Source organism: Liolophura sinensis, chromosome 1 (genome assembly GCF_032854445.1).
Source record: "Liolophura sinensis isolate JHLJ2023 chromosome 1, CUHK_Ljap_v2, whole genome shotgun sequence".
NCBI lineage: Eukaryota > Metazoa > Mollusca > Polyplacophora > Chitonida > Chitonidae > Liolophura > Liolophura sinensis.
In genome coordinates, this window is record NC_088295.1 from 23,375,797 (window position 1) to 23,394,266 (window position 18,470).

Below are 18,470 nucleotides of genomic sequence, written 5' to 3' on the forward strand. Positions count from 1 at the left end.
TTTCATTTCATTAACTACCTGCTCCCACAATTTCGACGAAACATAAATAATAAAGGAAAATCTGGATAGTATAAAAGACGCTGTTTATTATGCTGACAATTTAACTGCCATAAATTGAGGTTTATATCGAAAACACCAAAATTATAAATTTTTTTGTCATATTCCCCGCCATTACATGATGTTTTGTAATTTAAGCCATTAGCAAAGAGGGTATAATAATATTTATGTATTTATGATTTACCTGTGGATCTTTGACCCGGTTAGATATTTGCGAGCGGAAGTAGGTTTGGGGGTGGGTGGAGTTTTGGGAATGATTTTTAATTCACTGTATATATATATATATATATATATATATATATATATATATATATATATATATATATATATATATTACCGGTACAGTACTTTTCTGAGCAGTATGTTCATAGGTGTAAATGAAGACGTATTCATGCGTGTGTGTGTAGCTGCAGTTTTTACACATTGTTTCTTGCTAAATACTTTTTAGGATTCATTAAACCGGATAAACTGGATTTTCCCATCACGTAAGCCCCGGACACAGAGAACTGTGTCCTATGATTTATCATCATTACTCCGGATACCTCTGCGTGTAGGGTCTATCAAGCTGCTGATCCAGTGCAGATGTGTGATTTTATTATTAAATCATGAATTCATGGGCGCAGTCTGAATGAAAAAGCATTTTGGTGTATTTCCATAAAGTTACTTTAGGGGACAAATCTATCGTAATTAATTGGATTTACCTAAATACTGAGCACGATCTGGATGCATTTGTGATACCCGGATAATAGGCTTGGAACTTAGTAGGCCTATATCATGTAGTTTTGGTTAGGCCCTTCTATACCTTTAATAATTCCTGCAAACTGAAAGCTAATTTTCTGATATACTTCATGTCGAGGGTTGCATTATATGCATTGATAAAACGGTCATGATGATATAGCTAGTGAGAACAATCAACAGAGCAGCTACAATGCATTCGTCCATGCATGCGTTTTAAAGCTTGAGCCTAGAGACCAAAATATTGCAGAATAGTCACCTCCTTGCAGAGTTATATTAGAAAACCTCTGCCGGTATCGTGCGCACATTGAACGTACACTCTGGAGATATGGTTTACAAAACATGCCATATTTTCAGCATTTTTGTCGAATAAAACACTTTAGACATACATTGTTTTTATTCATAATCAATTAGAATATGTTATACTCTGAAATTGTCTGGCGTCAATGTTTCATGGCCGAACAGAGTTTATGTCTAAATCATGAGTTATTTCCCTTACGAAGGTTTGCCAAGTAGGTCAGCAAGTGCGATTGTAGATACAAGAGAAGAAATAGTTCTTCCCGTCAAAACATTGCCAAAACCGAAGAAAGTGTGTCTGGCAGGGTCAGCAGATGTTAAGACTTGTTTGTCACCATTGGTTTCTCTCAAGAAGAAGGCACTAAACCATCAAAGGGGCTGGTGAATCTAACAAAACTAAGGGAAGCGTAAGAATACGTCTCTTTTGAGAGGGTCACTGGTGTTTCAAGATGGAGGCTAAAGCCAAGCACGATTTTGAAGCAACGGCAGATGACGAACTTTGCTTTAAGAAAGGAACCACTTTGAAGGTATTCTTTTGTTTCTTTTGAAGGGAACTACTAAATTGGAATTTTATATAAGCTGTAGACTCAAGGCTAAATATGTAAAGATTAGGGTATAAAGCACATCGACTGTCAGATGAGTTGTGGATTTTTCTAGTGTATCATTCATGTTAGGTAGTCACCACTTCCTGGTGTACTTTCATTAGGATTTCCACTTTATGTTTGTGACTTTGGGCCCTATATGTGTTAAGTCACAGACAGAATCAAGAATAAAGGCTGTATGTTGTAATTCAACAATGTGTTTTGATTGACAAGTCTTGTCTGCAGTTGTTTTCTGCTGTTGACATAAATCGCAGAATTTTCATTACATTCATTAACTTTGTCAGTGTAGACGTGAACATAAAACAGGAAGGTGCTCGTAATACTAGTACTGACTGTAGTTTAGTAAATAGTGGTAAGTACAGCAAAGAATTCCATGTTTGAAAGTTAATGTCTTAATCCACCTGTAGGAACCAGGTAGAGTATAAAATCTTTGATATCATAAAATGAATGACACCCATGAGGGTACATGCACATGTAGTCCATAATGTCTGCATTAGGGTATTAAGGCTAGCAATGACTGTCTATACTCAGAGATTTGGAAAGAACCTTGTAGCCAGGTTTAAATGAGCTGGCAATGAGTGTGAAGTAAAAATGAACTTTGTAGCCATTTGAAAATGTCAAACTGGTGCCATCCACGCCTAAACTATGCACCACCGTGTAGGCAAATTATTGATGAACAAGCACATGTTACTTAACAAGCACCTGTGTGATGAGAGCCTCACTGACTCAGATGATTAAAGCGCCATCTCGCTGCGACCTGTCACCAGAAAGTCCATGACCAGTGAGGATGAATGTTCAAATCCAGCTCTCGCTGTTTGACCGCAGGTTTAAAATTTTGTTCAAGACTGCGAGAATCCGAATACTCCAAAGCTCAAAAGAGCATTATTTCCTTGGACAAATGTAATCTATACCAAAATAATTTGATTGTGTACATGGGTTGCCAGACTTTCAGGAAGGGATATTTTCTAAACTTGGACAAAATCAGACCCTCAAAATGTGACAAACTATACACTTTCTATATAAGAAGGTTGAGGATTCAAGATAACTTGTATTATTTCTTTTTTCATTTGATTGGTGTTTTACGCCGTACCATCATGATTTTTTTGCTTTTGACAAACTGGCTCGCTTGTCTCATATTCAGTGCACTTTTTATGACGGCCTGAATCAATGTTCCGTTGCAGGTTTTGCTTCACGAGGTGCCACGTGCCTTCTTGTCCAAATGTCTCAACATCTGCAACAGTTTTGCTTCTGAATGACTTTATTATCTTCTCACAATGTTTCTGACACATCTGACAGATTGCCAACAAAGCCTTATGCCCCGAATCATGAAATATGAACTTATAATTGTCTCTGAGGTGCTTTTCCTATTGCCAAAGGCCTTTTTGGGATATACATTTCGCTTTTTTCGCCGAAAACATGCACATTTTTACTGCAACGGTTACCAAGGAAAAGACCTGTCTATTTGACATACAGTGTGAGTACACCTCTGCTGTTTTTATAAACATTGGTATAATCTTCTGCTTTGCTTTATTATTATCTGGTGGGTTAGTCAGAACTGAAAAAGTGTCAGTCCATTATCCCAGCCCACTCAGGCTAGCGTAGGGCCCTGGATGCTTTGGGTTCTGACAGGGTTTTTCTTGTCTCCTTGCTGGAATTGTCCATCCAAAAGGCTGACTAAGCCCCTATTATTATCATAATTGAGAATATTAAGAGTAACCTTGAATTTACCATGTGTATATTCAGCACAGGCGAGGACTGTTCAATTGATTTTAAATTCTTTTGAGTGCTCGGTGAACACAACTGCAGCGGCAGAGGTTGTCACCGCTACGGTTTTGCATGTATTTAAGTGTTAAAAGATTGTGTCTTGTATCCCCCACTGCCATTGGCCAAAATTTCCCGACTCAACCAGTCAAGGAGATTGGAGCAAATTTAACCAACGGAAGTTGAAACCGACTGGCCATAATCGTTTCCAAGCGATGTAACCGAATGGCCATAATCATTTCCGTGTGATGTACGTTAATTACAGAATTCATCATGTTCCTTGTGGAACGCCTAAGAAGAAAGAAATAAACACTTCTTCTGCGCGAATCCATGTGGATTCTCATACGCAAAGGTGACGTGAGTCTTTGCCGGAATCGATTGCTGCATTGGTTTTAGAAGTTCTAGACCTGCAAACTATTCCACTTCTGTAGAGCAAATCTGTCCGATGTTTGTATACTGTTAATATGATGTTGACATATGAACACAGTCAACAAGTACTTGAAAATAGTATGTAGAATCAATTCCTCCAAACAACACGCTTAGATGATTGTGAATAAATGTGAAATCTTTAGGTTCCAGCTTTTCTTCCTATCACACAGTTTTAGTAGTCATGATATTGATGTACTTGTATAGAGTCAAATCTGACATTAACATTAATCAAGAGAACCTTGAAGCTAAGAAGTGACTTTTCATGTTTCAAAACACCTTTGTCATATACAGATACATGTATTTACCCCCAAAATGTATCGTTTTTGTTTGCACCATGTGTAATATAAATTCCGACATTTTGATTGGTCCGTGTATTGTAAAAATTGACAAAAAAGGACACGCCAGAGTTATAAATGTGACAAGAGATAAACGAATCAATGTGGAAATCCTCGCCATTGACTACTACATATACATGTACCTATTGCCACGAAGGCTAAGTAAAACCCACAGAATGGAAACATTGGGTAGGCCATTATTTTTCTTAACATTGTTCTGTAGGCCTAAAACTTTGTCCTTCCCTAATATTTGACATCATCCAGATGAAACCAATAATATCTACCATACTTAAATTCTGTTAGAAATCAAAAGTCTCTAGACTGTTTCGCTTGTTTAACCTTCATTTTTTGTGTCAGTTTTTTTTTTTTGAAAGTTGCACCACATGTACTCAGTGTGAGACATTAATTTTTTCTGTAGTAAAATGTGATATTCTTGTTCTAAATATTGACCTATTGAATGACATATTGTATAAAGCAAACTTTTGACATGTCTGTGGTATAAAAAAGTCGTTATGTAAATAAATTTTGTCTGTACTATATTATACTCCGCCATGTACTTGTCACTTACTGAGACACTACGCAGTTAGACGTCGGTGCAGCTTCTGAAAAGTTTAAATCTTAATGATTTTTTCCGCCATAAATTTACAATAAGGCATTTATGGGACAAATAGGATATGAAATTTGTGACCTTTGATATCAAATTTATTGAACTCGAGTAGTAGTTTTCATTTGTTTTTCGCCGGAGGCTCGGAATAGATAAAAACTACTACTCTTGTTCAATAAATTTGATATCTTTGGGGGGGCCTCCGTGGCTCAGTCGGTTAGCATGCTAGCGCAGCATAATGACCCAGGAGCCTCACACCAATGCGGTCACTGTGAGTTCAAGTCCAGCTCATGCTGGCTTCCTCTCCGGCCGTATGTGGGAAGGTCTGGCAGCAACCAGCAGATGGTTGTGGGTTTCCCCCGGGCTGTGCCCGGTTTCCACCCACCATAATGCTGGCTGCCGTCGTATAAGTGAAATATTCTTGAGTACGGCGTAAAAACACCAATCAAATAAATGAATAAATCAAATAAATATCTTTGGGTCACTCATTACATATCCTCTATGTATTCAGTCATGGTGAAGATATCCGATTTGTTTCAGTTCCCACTAAATGTCACATGGATGATGAACGGTCCTTATTTTTCATATTGTATAATGACATCAGATCATCTCATGTGAATACATGTTCTTTCCTATGTAAAATTGATTAGAAGGTTCGTTTAGCTTGTCAAGTATTTTAGGATTTCCTTACAGTATATTTAGGATGGGGTGTGATTTTTTACCACTGTTGTTGGTTATTCATTCCTTGTATTAACCAACTTCTGGTAAGTGATTCATTATTACATGCATAGAAATGCTGATTAGAAAATTGTATTTGTTTAGGATGTAGGAAGATGGGGGCATAGGCTATTGATAAGTGATAACTTTGATCTATGCATATGATGCAGTGTAACCAAATAGTAATTTTCTTTAAACTAGTTGGCATAGGGTTAGCCAATAACCCATCTAGGACGAGATCTAGAAATATAGAAAACTGGTGTTATTTGGACGCCCTGTTTTCAGCACTTTCAACGTGGGAGAGATAGGGGAAAATGAAATATGGACAACCTGTTGTAACAAAATGGCCTCAAAAAGGGATGCTTGGACACCCTCTTTTGTATTTCTGGCTAACCCCCTGCTAGTTGGAGAGAATGCGTTTCTGTTTGTTTGTGTAAAAATATATATATATATACAAAAATGACTGTTTTGTGCTTTTGGGTCTTCAGTGCCAGCAGAGGCTGTCAACTGTTAAATACTGGTAGAGACTTTTCGCCTTAGCGCATGTTAACCACTGCAACTAAATTTGACATGTCAGGCTTGCATTAAAGCTGTGTTCCCATTCATTCTAAGCTATGTACCGTATGTCTGATACTGTTAACCTAATGGGGGGATAATAGTGGTTATTTCCTGTCAGTTTACTGCTCCACTCTCTGGTTCTTCTGGTGGTTGAAGTTGTGCTGATTAATGCAGTAAATCTAAGCCATCAAACTTGGGGCTCAACTTGTGCTGGGAACCCCCACATAGCTGAAGCTGACTGCACAGGGCTGTCATGACCTAAGCTAATATGCTGTACTTCCTCTAATTCCCAGGCTGTCCGATATGAACATTTAAACCATTGGACATCACATATAGTTGTGTCTGAATTCCACATTTTAGTGTTCTTTACATCAGAAATGCATATAATTATGGTTGAATTTCAACATTTATGTCCATTCCGTCACTCCAAGCATATACGGTAAAATATGATGAATCAGGATGCCTAGTGTAGCGATTCAGAATGGTTAATGTGGAAGCTAAGCTGAGAACATAACCAACCAATCTTGGAGCTATAAGAACTTAATCTAACATAAGGTTTGCCACAGTGTTTGGAGCCTCAGGAACTCTTTTCCCCACCCATGAAAAGTGACGATCAGATCAGATCAAACAGTTGTGAAAAAGGTGTGAAAAATATGTGAATAAAATGTGTGAAATTAAAGGCCATTGGATATTCTTGAACATATTGTACTTATAGTGAAGGCTCTTTAAAATTATTTGTTAAAAAGAGGAAACCGTTGAATTTTTGAGTCATATATAAATGTACTTAAAAGTGTCATCAGCATGTTAGTATAACAATGTCACAAGGATTTATTCATAGGAAAATGATTTAAGGATTAAAATTTAATTTCCTTTATGGCCTGTTTGTTTGGCCTGATTTCGTGACTTATTGTGGTAATTATTTCAGCTAAATGTATAGCATTATACACATGTGCAATTGCAGCCACATGAAATACCACAGGTTTGAATTTATTCCAGTGTATGCATATTTCATGGTGTTTAGTTGGACATATGCGTACCGGACAATAATTATCTGTGGTCTAGAGGCTGATAAAATTGTACCTACATTTGTGTGTTCATTGAAAAATCCCTGAAACTGGCCAAACAGTTTTATCAAGAATCATATTTTTAGGATCCATAACTTGCAGAGTAGTTTTTCATGTATATATATATGTAGAAATACATACATTGATTTTGTATATTATAATGTATTTGTGTACAAAGTGGAAATTTAAATAGCAACATTCTAAGGAAAGGAAGAGAATGGTGAAACTGCCTGTGAGACTTTATGTCCCTTTATTAAACCGTATATTACCAATATGACTCTTTGTGTATACAGTTTTATTATTTTCTAGAGGAACATTTGAGTATATAGTGTTCTAAGCTTCATTTATTTTTCTTTAGGTGTTAAGTTTTGATGAAGACCAGAACTGGTATAAAGCAGAGCAGCATGGAAGAGAAGGATTTATCCCCAAAAACTATATTGAGATGGAGCCACATGAGTGAGTAGATACTTCCTGTCTGCTGCTTTACTGTATGTTTTAAGAAAAATTGCAGTAGTAAACGGACAAGGTTACATGGGATTTATTCATGCAGGCAGTTTAATTTTAAATGAGATTTTGTTTTTAGCTCTTTAACTTTAAGCTTTGTAGAAATCATAGATTTAGATTTGTGTTTTATAATCTCTAGACTACAACATGTATTTATATTTATGTGTAAATTTATTTAGTTTTGTAACGTGAGAAAGAAATGACTGTTAATCCTAAATTTTAAAGTGTTGAAGAGGTGACTCACTTTTAAGTTTGCATCTAAGCCTGATAAATTTATTCAAAAGCTGAATCGTCATTCACAGGTAGCACTGGGCTCTGTCTGCCTGCTCTGTAACTTGTCTCCAGTTTTTGAAATACCAGTATGTCAAACCTTGTACAGAGTGAAAAATTAAATACTCCCTCACCCAGGATTTGAAATTTTTTGAATATACTTTCGTCTTTCAGCTGGTTTTTAGGAAACTTGACAAGAGCAGAATCAGAAAATTTACTTCTGGCAAGGAAGAATGATAGATATGTACACAAAGATGGAGCCTTTCTTATACGGAACAGCGAGAGTGCCCCTGGAGATTTTTCTCTGTCTGTCAAGTAAGGCTAATGTATATGACCATTATGACGGAAGAATTTTTACCACTTGATCACGACCTGAATCAAATCGAGATCGGGTCATACCAAAGACTAAAAAAAAGTAGTACTTCTTGCTGCCACTCTTGGCGCTCAGCACTGAGGAGTGATAGTATGGAAACATTACTGGTTGGTGGGTTGTCATGTCTGGCGTCTTTGGCATGATATTTCAGTGACGGTCGCACCAGGGCTGTATGGACTCACCCTGCCACAAGAAGACACAATATACGTGCACATGTCTAATGACTCCTCGTCATGTGACTGAAAAATTGTCAAGTACCACGTAAAACCACAAGCATATACATATAGATATGTACCACTCAACCCACAGTTTCTTGTTGTCTTACAGTGTCACATTTAAAATATCTGTTGAAAAATTTAATGCATCAAATACAATATCCTTCCTGTAACATACTTCTTGTTTTGATTTTTGTGATCATCAAAAAAAAAAGGTATTGTAGGCATGTCATGTGTGGACAATCCCGAAATCTTGAAGTAATAACAAAATACAGAAAATAGTCGTAGTCCACTCAGTTTACTTTAATATGTTCAAACTGTAAGATACTGTATTTAATTTAATTTTAACGAACACTCTGTATTGACATGATTTTGAGAATTTTTTATAAATGTTGGCAACCAGTAGGAGATGTGTCTCAATAGTTTGTGTCAGGTTATAATTTTGCCTTTTCTTGTAGGTATGGTGATTCAGTGCAGCATTTCAAAGTCCTTAGGGATGGTGGTGGAAAGTATTTTTTGTGGGTTGTGAAGTTTGAATCCCTGAATGAAATGGTGGAGTATCACAGATCATCGTCAGTTAGCCGGTCACAGTTTATTGTCCTCAGAAACTTAGAAAAGGTGAGTCTCAACTGCCTCTGTTTATCCTATTCTTTGAGTAAGTTAGGAATGTTGTGAAAAAATATCACACAGGGAAAGAACTTTAATCTCTATTTTGTTGCAGCTGCATTCTTGCTTTCTTTATTTAACAAAAAGTTGTTAGATAATCTTGGAGAAACAGTTTGAGCTATCAGTGTGAACCATTATAATTTGATTTACATGCATAGGGGTACTTCACTAGGATACCATGATTGCATGTGTAACAGGCACAGGTTTTTCTAGCATTTGCAAGACCCAGCAAGCTCTGTACCAGTAATTTTCCAGAAATGTCTAGCCTTGCAGTTTCGTGTGTACAATCATTGAACGTAGGATGTGCATAATTAAAATAACTTGAATTTCTTTTTTTCGTGCCAAAAATAACAAAGAAGTATTTCAACACATTTCTCTGGGCTCAGGGACAGACTTTTCACATCTTCGAGAGGAGTGGTAAAAAGGGAGTTAATCATCAAGAATCCAAGAGGGAATAATTCACACCATTCTCATGTTCCGCTCAAACTGTGTCAGGAGTTGAACAGTTTGCACATAGTGTTCAACCACATCGTACTGCAAGAACAAGGCCTAAATTGATACTGCACAGAAAGTAGTTGTGAAACTGGTGGCATGTCTTCTAAATCAGCTGTCAGAAAACTTTTCAAAAGTGATGATTCCGAGGAGCTTTCTTTGTGGAAGTGGACACAGAGAGCACAGTAGCTCTGTTGAGTTGTAAGGAATGGAGCTAACATCTGATTAATACTACATGCAGGTGGCACTTGTTGAAAGGTGCTATTCTGCATTCAGTTCAAAACTATGAACATTTACAAAACAAACGACAAATGAAGTCAGAGGGACTTTATGACTGGGCCAAAACCCAGCTAAATAACATTTTTGCACAACTTTTTTGGCATAAAGTTTTTGCATAACTTATGGGTTAAGCAAATAATTGTTATTAAGCAAATGTGGGTTACCTAATTAAAGCCATTTTTAAGAAACATTTCTTCCGGTTGAGGAATTTTTGAAAACTCTGAATTTCTAACAGCACACCATTGATCTTTATGAAGTCTAGTCAGTCATACCTACTGTTAAAAGTCAAGAAAGATAAGCTTGTACTCACAGTCTGTGTCATCAAAAACTACAAGCTCATCACAGGCACAAAATGTTAACTGGAACATTTCTGTGGCAGTTGTTGGGCCAGGTGACAGTAGTAAATCTGTCTTGTCCTGTTTTTGATATCATCTTGATAACATTGAAATATGTCTAACAAGAGGTATTTATATTGACAGGTAAAGAAGGTAAAGGCGGTGTACGATTTTGATCCCCAAGAGCAAGACGAGTTGGCGTTTAAATGTGGTGATGAGATTTGTGTATTGGTGGACGACGATCCAAACTGGTGGCACGGAGAGTGTAATGGGAAAACAGGAATGTTCCCTGCGACATACGTCAAATCCACAACTAACTAACACCCGCCGACCTGTTGGCCACACATACATTGTTGACTTGTTGAACTGTATACCGACAAAATGGCAGGAAATTTGCACAATATTACAGAGTCTGGTGAGGTGTGGTGGAGTGCGTGTTGCAGAGTCCAGGACATCACTGATAGCCAACTTTGAATGGTCTGACATACCAATTACACTTCACCATGGAACCAAGTTAGTGCTTGGTTCAAATTCATCGCCAAATGCTCACTGATATGCTTGGAATTTGGCTGCCTCCAAAGTACATGTATATCTAATTGTTTGGTTCCAGTGGTCCAGACTTTGTGTAAAAAGACGATGGTTAGATTTTATAGTGATCTTCACTGACTGTATATTTATCACGTGGTCTTTGCCAGATTTTGTGACTGTTGTGCTTATGACATTTCTCTGTGTTCTAGCTCTGTGTTTGTTCCTCGCTGTTTTCTCTTAAGGTCTTAATGATTTCTTAAGGCTCAACTTATTATTGTGGTCATTATTACCACTGTGTCTAAATTTAGTCTTTTCTTGTTGAGTAGCCATAGAGGCGATGAATTTTTCATCAGACTGCAAAAGTATGTGGTGTATAACCTGTATGCGTTATTTTTCTTACCTGCAATAGCTTTCAAGAGTTACATCCCTTGAATGCTCTATTTCTTGCATTGACATTCTTCCAAAAACATTACCATATTCCTCTGAGTCAAGGTCAGCTGCAGTTACATGGATTTCATGTTGAGCTCTTCACTTTCTCTGTTTTTGTATATTATCATCAATGTGTACATTGATCACAGTGACTGTACTAATGATTATGTATATGTGTTATTTTGTATTGCGCTTTTTACCAGCAATGGATAGTTTTTCCTGGCATCTATTATTTTTAAACTAACCCTCTTAAGTGCTAGGTCAAATCCAAAGTTCTGGAAAGATAAGTTTCCCATCTTATGTTGATTGCCTGGCAATTATAAGCAACGGTGAACTTTAGTATAATATGGCTACTGAACTCTGCTTCCATACTTTTACCTACGTATCCCTATTTTCTATTTGTATCTTCATTATTATGTAGGCGTGTATAAATATTACTAAGCATTTATTGTACAGGAGCTAAGTGCAGCAAAATAGGACAGTGATATGTTAACATACTCTTCTGAATCAGAATAATACCTACATGAACAAGGTACAGATGTGATTACAGACCAGACAACACTGGTATAATGTTTGATAATGAATTTTTGACCTGCAGCTTGTGTTTGATAGGGCACCTGCTGGCTCAGCTCCAGTATTTGATTCTACTCCCTTGCTTGGACACAGGAGTGTGTTTGTTACTGTATTGACCATGGAATGTGCTAAAGTTTCTGAAGGGTCAGTTTTGTAATGTGAACTAAATGTATGTTTATTGAGGTAATGATATTAATGACATTGTAAGATATGGCAGTTCTGTTGAACCAATCCCTTTAGTTGTTGGTATTTGAGTGGTACAGGGCTTGCACATGTAAATAGAAGACGTGTATATTACTAAAAAAAAAATAGTGAATGATCTTGTTATTAGGATTGTATCTGAAGTGAAAACTTCAAGTGGCGTAAATACTGCCATGCAAATGCCGCCCTGAGTGTACAGGGAGTCTGGTGCAGATGCACTTTGTGGTTGTAGCTTCATGTATAGTCTCAATCAGGACTGAACAACGACTGTCTTTGTTTTCTCTCCTTTTCTTTTTAAGTTTTAGCAAAAGTCAGCTAGTGTAGTGTAGCACCCAGCTTTATCTGTGTTTATTGAACTGTTAAATAATGCTTATGTTTCTGTATACTTGTTTTCTGAATTATTGTTAATCAGGAAGTTTGTCAAGGTTGATTGACTGAGTAAGCAGGTCCATATTGTAGGGATATGAACGCATAATGGTTAGCCAACCTACTTTATATAATAAATTAATAATAAAAACATTTTACATTTTTCTCCTATAACTGATTTGGTGGCAGTAAGTGACCAGGGGCCTAGTGGGAACTAGCTGTTCCACTGAAATGTCAATTAATGGATTACATACTATATTGAAATGTAGTTGGTACAGAAGTGCTGTGTAGAGCTAGGTACTATGTTCCAGCAGGCTGCATCATGGACCTGACCAGGGGTTTCCCTTCTACTTAATAGCTGCACCATCAATATATCACATGATCAAGGTTATGGTATAATGAATAGTGTGGAATTAAGCTCGTTTTGTTCTAACTTTTTTAACAATACATTTCATTGTTTTCAAACTGCACATTTCCACATTTGATGTTTTGATACCTACAGCAGTATGGTTCTCTCTTTTTTTCGGATCATGTAGATAGACCAAATCCTGTCAGTAACAGCTGATCATGAAGTAAAAGCTAGCCTTAGCCATCCCTTATTGCCTGTTTTTATTGAAATAGGTGTCCTGAATATTGTCATATTGTTTAGCTGGATATCAGATGGTGTACATTGCTGTAGAAAAGGGCTGGCGAAACTTCTTTTTCAAGGTAGGGGTGTTTATCTCCTAATAAAATCCACATTGTATTTTTATGGAAGGGGTTGCGTTTTTACTGGTTGAATTGATTTGCGAGCTAACCAATCAAAGCGAGCTCCGATAGGATCCATCATATAGGCAGAACTAAAACAGCTATTAGTCCTGAAAGAGTAATTCTCTGGCTTTAACATTTTTCATGTGTGCCATTGATGCTTGCAGAAAACGAAAGATTTACAATAAAGGGAAATCCTCACTACGTGTGTGGCAACAATGTTTGTTGTTATGTTATTGATAAACTATTGATCTCGTGTACCTATACATTCAACCTCTGATCTTCACATGAACTTGATATAATGCAACATTTGATCCAACTTGAGATGGAACAGATATAATGAGCATTTAGCTCCACCATCATAGTAGTCAAAACTTGCATTGATTTACTTTTCACCGCGGGAATTTTTAAAAAACAACAGATTGCGCATTGACTTGATTTGCTTTTGCTCGGAAAATATATTCCTTTGAGGAATGCAAGCGTTAACCACACCACGCCATTATTAATATGTTGGAAGATTCAGAATGAAGTTAGTTACATCTCCTATGATAGCTAAATGCATGTTGACTGTGAAGGACATAAGAATGCAAGGCAAATATGGTCATGGCGCAGAGATATCCCAGAGAACCGACAGAAAAATCACCCAAATGGGTCACGCAGCACTAACTTGTCCGGTGTAATACACACCACAGTGCCGGAATATGTACAAAGTTAACTCTGTTTATCAATTTTACACCAGGTTTGCCGAGCTTCGTCCTCGTTTGCCTATCGTGACTGACAAGCCATCAACCTTCATATGGGGATGCTGTTATAGAGCAGCTGTCAACAACCATCTGTCGGGAGAGACACAATGGGAATGCAGCCACTTTAACACAGCGGACCGTTTGCATCTGTTTTCACGAAGAGGTTATTCTACTTCGAACAAGATATTTTGGAAGTCTTTGGAAACATTAGATTTTTACTTACGATCATATGCTTGATTTCTTCAGTTGATATTTTATGAAGTTGATATTTTAAAATGCATGTATTTTAAAATGCATGCTGTCTACAGCAGCTATATGTAGCATTCCGTAACGTACATGCAAAGAGAATAGAGTATATTTTTTATTTATTTGCTTAGTGTTGTAAGACGTGCTCAAGAATATTTCACTTACACGACGGCGGCCTGCATTATGGTGGGAGAAAACCAGGCAGAGCCCAGGGGAAACCCACCACCATCCGCAGGTTGCTGAGGCCTTCCCACATATGGAATTGGTCATCTGTATACAGTGTGCAACCATATGAAACACGTGACTAAAGTAAACTTTGGTGAACATAGGTACAGAAGTTTGTATGCAGGCCTCTAGTGGGTGGATATCAGCAAGTATGGCATTTTGTGAAAGTGTCACCAGAAAGTGCCACGAGTGAATATGCAGGTTACCACTTTTGGAATATCGCACTGCCCTTAATGAGGCACCCAGTTCATGGGCGGAGTAGATCGTGTACACAATGCTTCAGTGGTGCCACATCGAACTGGAGTCGAACTCGCGATCTCCTTGATGAAGAGTCAGCTTCCATGAGAATCTACATAAGGCACGGGAACCATACAGGGCTCTTACAGAAAGCAATACATGTCAGGCGGTGGACAGCCAGGTAGTTTTCTTCAGAGCATATAGTTTACACACATACCTGTTGACATATAGTGCCAAATATGAAGGTGATACAATCTCAAGAAGCTGCATACACGATGCCCCGTCCCAAGAATGGTAACTTCAGTAAGATCTAGAATTTCAAACAATTTCTATCAGATAGAATTATAAGGGCATCTGTCGAAAGACCTTCAGTCCACAGCCATGTATAGTGTAGCCTTAAGAGGTCGAAGGCTCAATCACCTTCACGCCGTTTTCGTTATTCTGTAGCCTTAGGTCAGAAAGTCGGTTATATGTTATGCCTTACCAGATGGGGCTTATAGCATCTTCGTGATATTCTACACCATCACACCACCAGCATGTATAGTTACCGACACGTCACATACAGGCACCATACAAGTTCATTAATACGAATTAACCGAGGTCGACTATATTACATAAACTATGCCAGTATTTCTTGTTGACTATATACTGTGATCCAAAATGTAATGTAAACAAGCACCAGCAATTTACAGTGTAGAAGATATTTTATAACAATGCCGTGTCCTATACAGGCTGTAAAGACATAGCCGGCGTACTGATTTAAGGGAATGAACTTTGGTATGACCAAACATACAATGTTATTTATTACGTATACTGCTTTAGGGTGCAGTGAACTTTTTGTTAGCATCTGTTGAAAACTGGTGATTTCTTCTGCTTCAAAAAACATGCTCAAGTTACATGCCTTTCTATTTTTAAAGAAATCGTGCCAGGTATTCTGTTAATGAATCCTGTCTGGGAACTTGGCACCAGACTTTTTTTTTTGGTTGATCTTCGATTGTCACGTATTTAACTAAAAGCGAAAGGATAAGATCTTAAATCTCAAAATAAGTACAAAATCCTTACTAATATACAGATATAGACTCAACGGTCAGGATTGGTGACCATGGGTTTCATATATATAGCTGTTGTCGAGTTCTCTTCACCTAGGACTATATCGTCACAATTGTTTGTCACAACCGCATACCACATAGACGGCATGCTTCGATTTTGTATGTAGCCAGCCTTTTTTTGTATATAAGCAAATGTATATGAGGGAATTGCATAGGTTTAAATGTCATTGGGGATGGTCCTTATAATTTTAAGTTGGAACACCTTAAAAGATGAGTGGTACAAAGGTGTTGAATTTGACCTTCAGATAAGTATGCAAGTGAACTCCAATATGAGCGACACAGGGGAGGAATAGCAAGTTTGCTCAGTTCAGAATCGCGTTAAACTATACAATACAAGTGTCACTTTCACGAGTTCTTACCGTTGTATGTATAATGAGTGCATATTGTTACGACCCAAACTGTCTGCATTATAAAGAGATGGCTTGTTCGAAATACACGACAGTTTAGCCGTATAAAAAAGTGACCAAAACCAGCAGATTTTATTTTTCAACAATTTATTACCTTTAACAAGAACAGATAACAAGACTTATACAAATACTAAAGTACTTAAGTTTAACAAGAAAGGATAGCAGTATCTATACTAAAGTATTTACATGTACAACGGTGTCAAGTCCAAACGGACGCATATATTCCACAATGCTGAAAACCACAAAGGCACAAATGCACAGAGGCAATATTCACAAGAGGGAAAATCCACAGTATAACTGAGTGTATGACGAAAAATATACACAAAATTCCACAGACAGGGTCCGTGTACTAATAAGCACTGTGTACACAAGAGTACAAATTAAATATACAAGTTCAGACTGAACAAGTGGTCGGTGGAGATATGATATAATAAAGCCAGAGGCTATAAAGACACCAAAATTCAGTACAAAAGGCCTACTGAAGTAACACACAACGAAAGCATCCAAAACTCTTAATAATTCTCCTTTCTCCCTCTTTTAGCCTGCTTTCATAGGTCTTATATAGACTGGTGGAATTTTCTAGAATAAGAAAATTCTTGAACACTTGTTGTAAACAAACAGGCCCCGAACTGAGCGTATTCTGGAACATTCTAAGGCAGAGGCAGACAGCAGGCCCTGAACTCAGCATATGTAAACAGTGGAAAGCTACATTTAGAAGCTGACGGCAGTTGTTCACATAACAATACTGAGCAGTATATATGGCGGCAAATGGACTTTATATTTTTTCCATGCAGATTAGCATTTCAGAGATACAAATCTGTACTCTTTCATTCACTAACCTCGGTCTTTTCGTATGCACTGTCCTCAACACGTCCAAGCCGTAAGGGACAAAAACAATATTTCCCCTAATCCGAAATTAATTCTGACTTCATATCACCTACTTACTGCCGAGTAATAAAGACCATATAACGTCACAATTGCCACAAATGTACCTGGCGTAATGAGGTCAAGTAAACATCGCAAACGGCGATTTTCGATTCGAGTCGGTCGGCCAAGAACTTGGAACGTGGATGTAATTTAAAACATGCAAGGTACACCATTAAAAGGGCGAATGCGTAGGCGTCTTAACTTTAACTTTTGTGCTAATAGTGAACGGGAGCTATAAGCAAAATATATTTTGAAAAATGATCTTAATTTTGAAAAAAGCAGCTGTCCTCCCTATAATAACGGAGTGACGTGATTCCAAAATGGCGGTCTGCGTAGTTCTTATGCTGTCCAAGGGGATGTGTAGATTTTACATTTGTGTTAAACTGCGACGTTATGATCTGTTTTCTGGTATGAATTTAGAATTACTTAAAGATGACGGAAAAAATGTTTTCGTTGGGTACAGATTTGATAATATGAGGACAGGGCGGGTCACAGGACTGAGTTCCATGTTAGTGAATGTAACGATTCAAAGCCGTTAAAGTACAACCTAAGCTGGGAACTTGGTCAACCGACAAAGTGTGTGCACTGCCTTCTTTTGCGCGTTCTCTGCCGTTGGTACGTTGTACAATTTACGTTTCATATCGCGTATATTTAATTGGAAACACTTGACTATTGAGAGATACTGAAGGAATATATATTAAAAAATAACTGGGGGCATGTATTTGGTGGTCATGCATTTTGGCGGTTTAGTAAAAGTATGGAGTGAGTGAGTGAGTGATTGGGGTTTAACGTCGTACTCAACAATTTTTCAGTCATATGACGACGAAGGAATCAATATTGTGCATGCACGTGTAATGTGCCTCCTTGTTGCAGGACGGATTTCCACCGCTCTTTTATTTAGTGCTGCATCACTGAGACGACTTACCGAAGGCAAGTAAGCCGCACCGCCCGAGCCATTATACTGATATGGGTCAACCAGTCGTTGCACTATCCCCTTCATGCTGGACGCCAAGTGAGGAAGTTACAACTTCCTGTTTTAAAGTCTTAGGTGTGACTCGACCAAGGATTGATCCTGGATCTACCGGTCCCGAAGCGGACGCTCTACCAACTGTGTAGTAAAAGTATGGACAACAATAAACAAAATTGCCATCAGAGAGCCATTTCACTGGCATAGTGTGAATGCAAGCAATTCCACACGTTGTTTTATTGAATGGATTACGATGTACATGTATCTGTCTATCAGGAACTGAACGTTAAAAAAAAACAATTAAAATCATCGAGCTGGCAAAAAGATTGTTGTTTTAAAGTCTAGACACTGTATAATGTCTGAAAACACATTAATTCTTACTAAAATAATCCATGAGTTAGAAGTATACCTCACATTCAGGGTGTCGTACTCATCGTCTCATCGGGTAATCTTCAGGTAGGTCCTGATCGGA

The 18,470-nt window shown here is 37.7% G+C and overlaps 1 protein-coding gene across 1 annotated transcript; it reads left to right on the forward strand.

Annotated features, from left to right (window-relative positions):
* The first annotated feature begins 1,309 nt into the window (after positions 1-1,309).
* On the forward strand, positions 1,310-12,548 carry LOC135471234 (growth factor receptor-bound protein 2-like). Its single transcript, XM_064750365.1, has 5 exons — positions 1,310-1,616; positions 7,518-7,615; positions 8,108-8,248; positions 8,980-9,139; positions 10,438-12,548. Exons 1-5 carry the CDS (start codon positions 1,539-1,541, stop codon positions 10,612-10,614), a joined length of 654 nt encoding a protein of 217 aa, XP_064606435.1. The 5' UTR covers positions 1,310-1,538; the 3' UTR covers positions 10,615-12,548.
* The last annotated feature ends 5,922 nt before the right edge of the window (positions 12,549-18,470 follow it).

Coding starts and splice junctions, on each gene's coding strand:
- LOC135471234 (XM_064750365.1), top strand. CDS start 1,539: ATGGAGGCTAAAGCCAAGCACGATTTTGAAGCAACGGCAGATGACGAA. Junction 7,616..8,107: donor ATTGAGATGGAGCCACATGA/GTGAGTAGATAC, acceptor TTCGTCTTTCAG/CTGGTTTTTAGGAAACTTGA. Junction 8,249..8,979: donor GATTTTTCTCTGTCTGTCAA/GTAAGGCTAATG, acceptor CTTTTCTTGTAG/GTATGGTGATTCAGTGCAGC.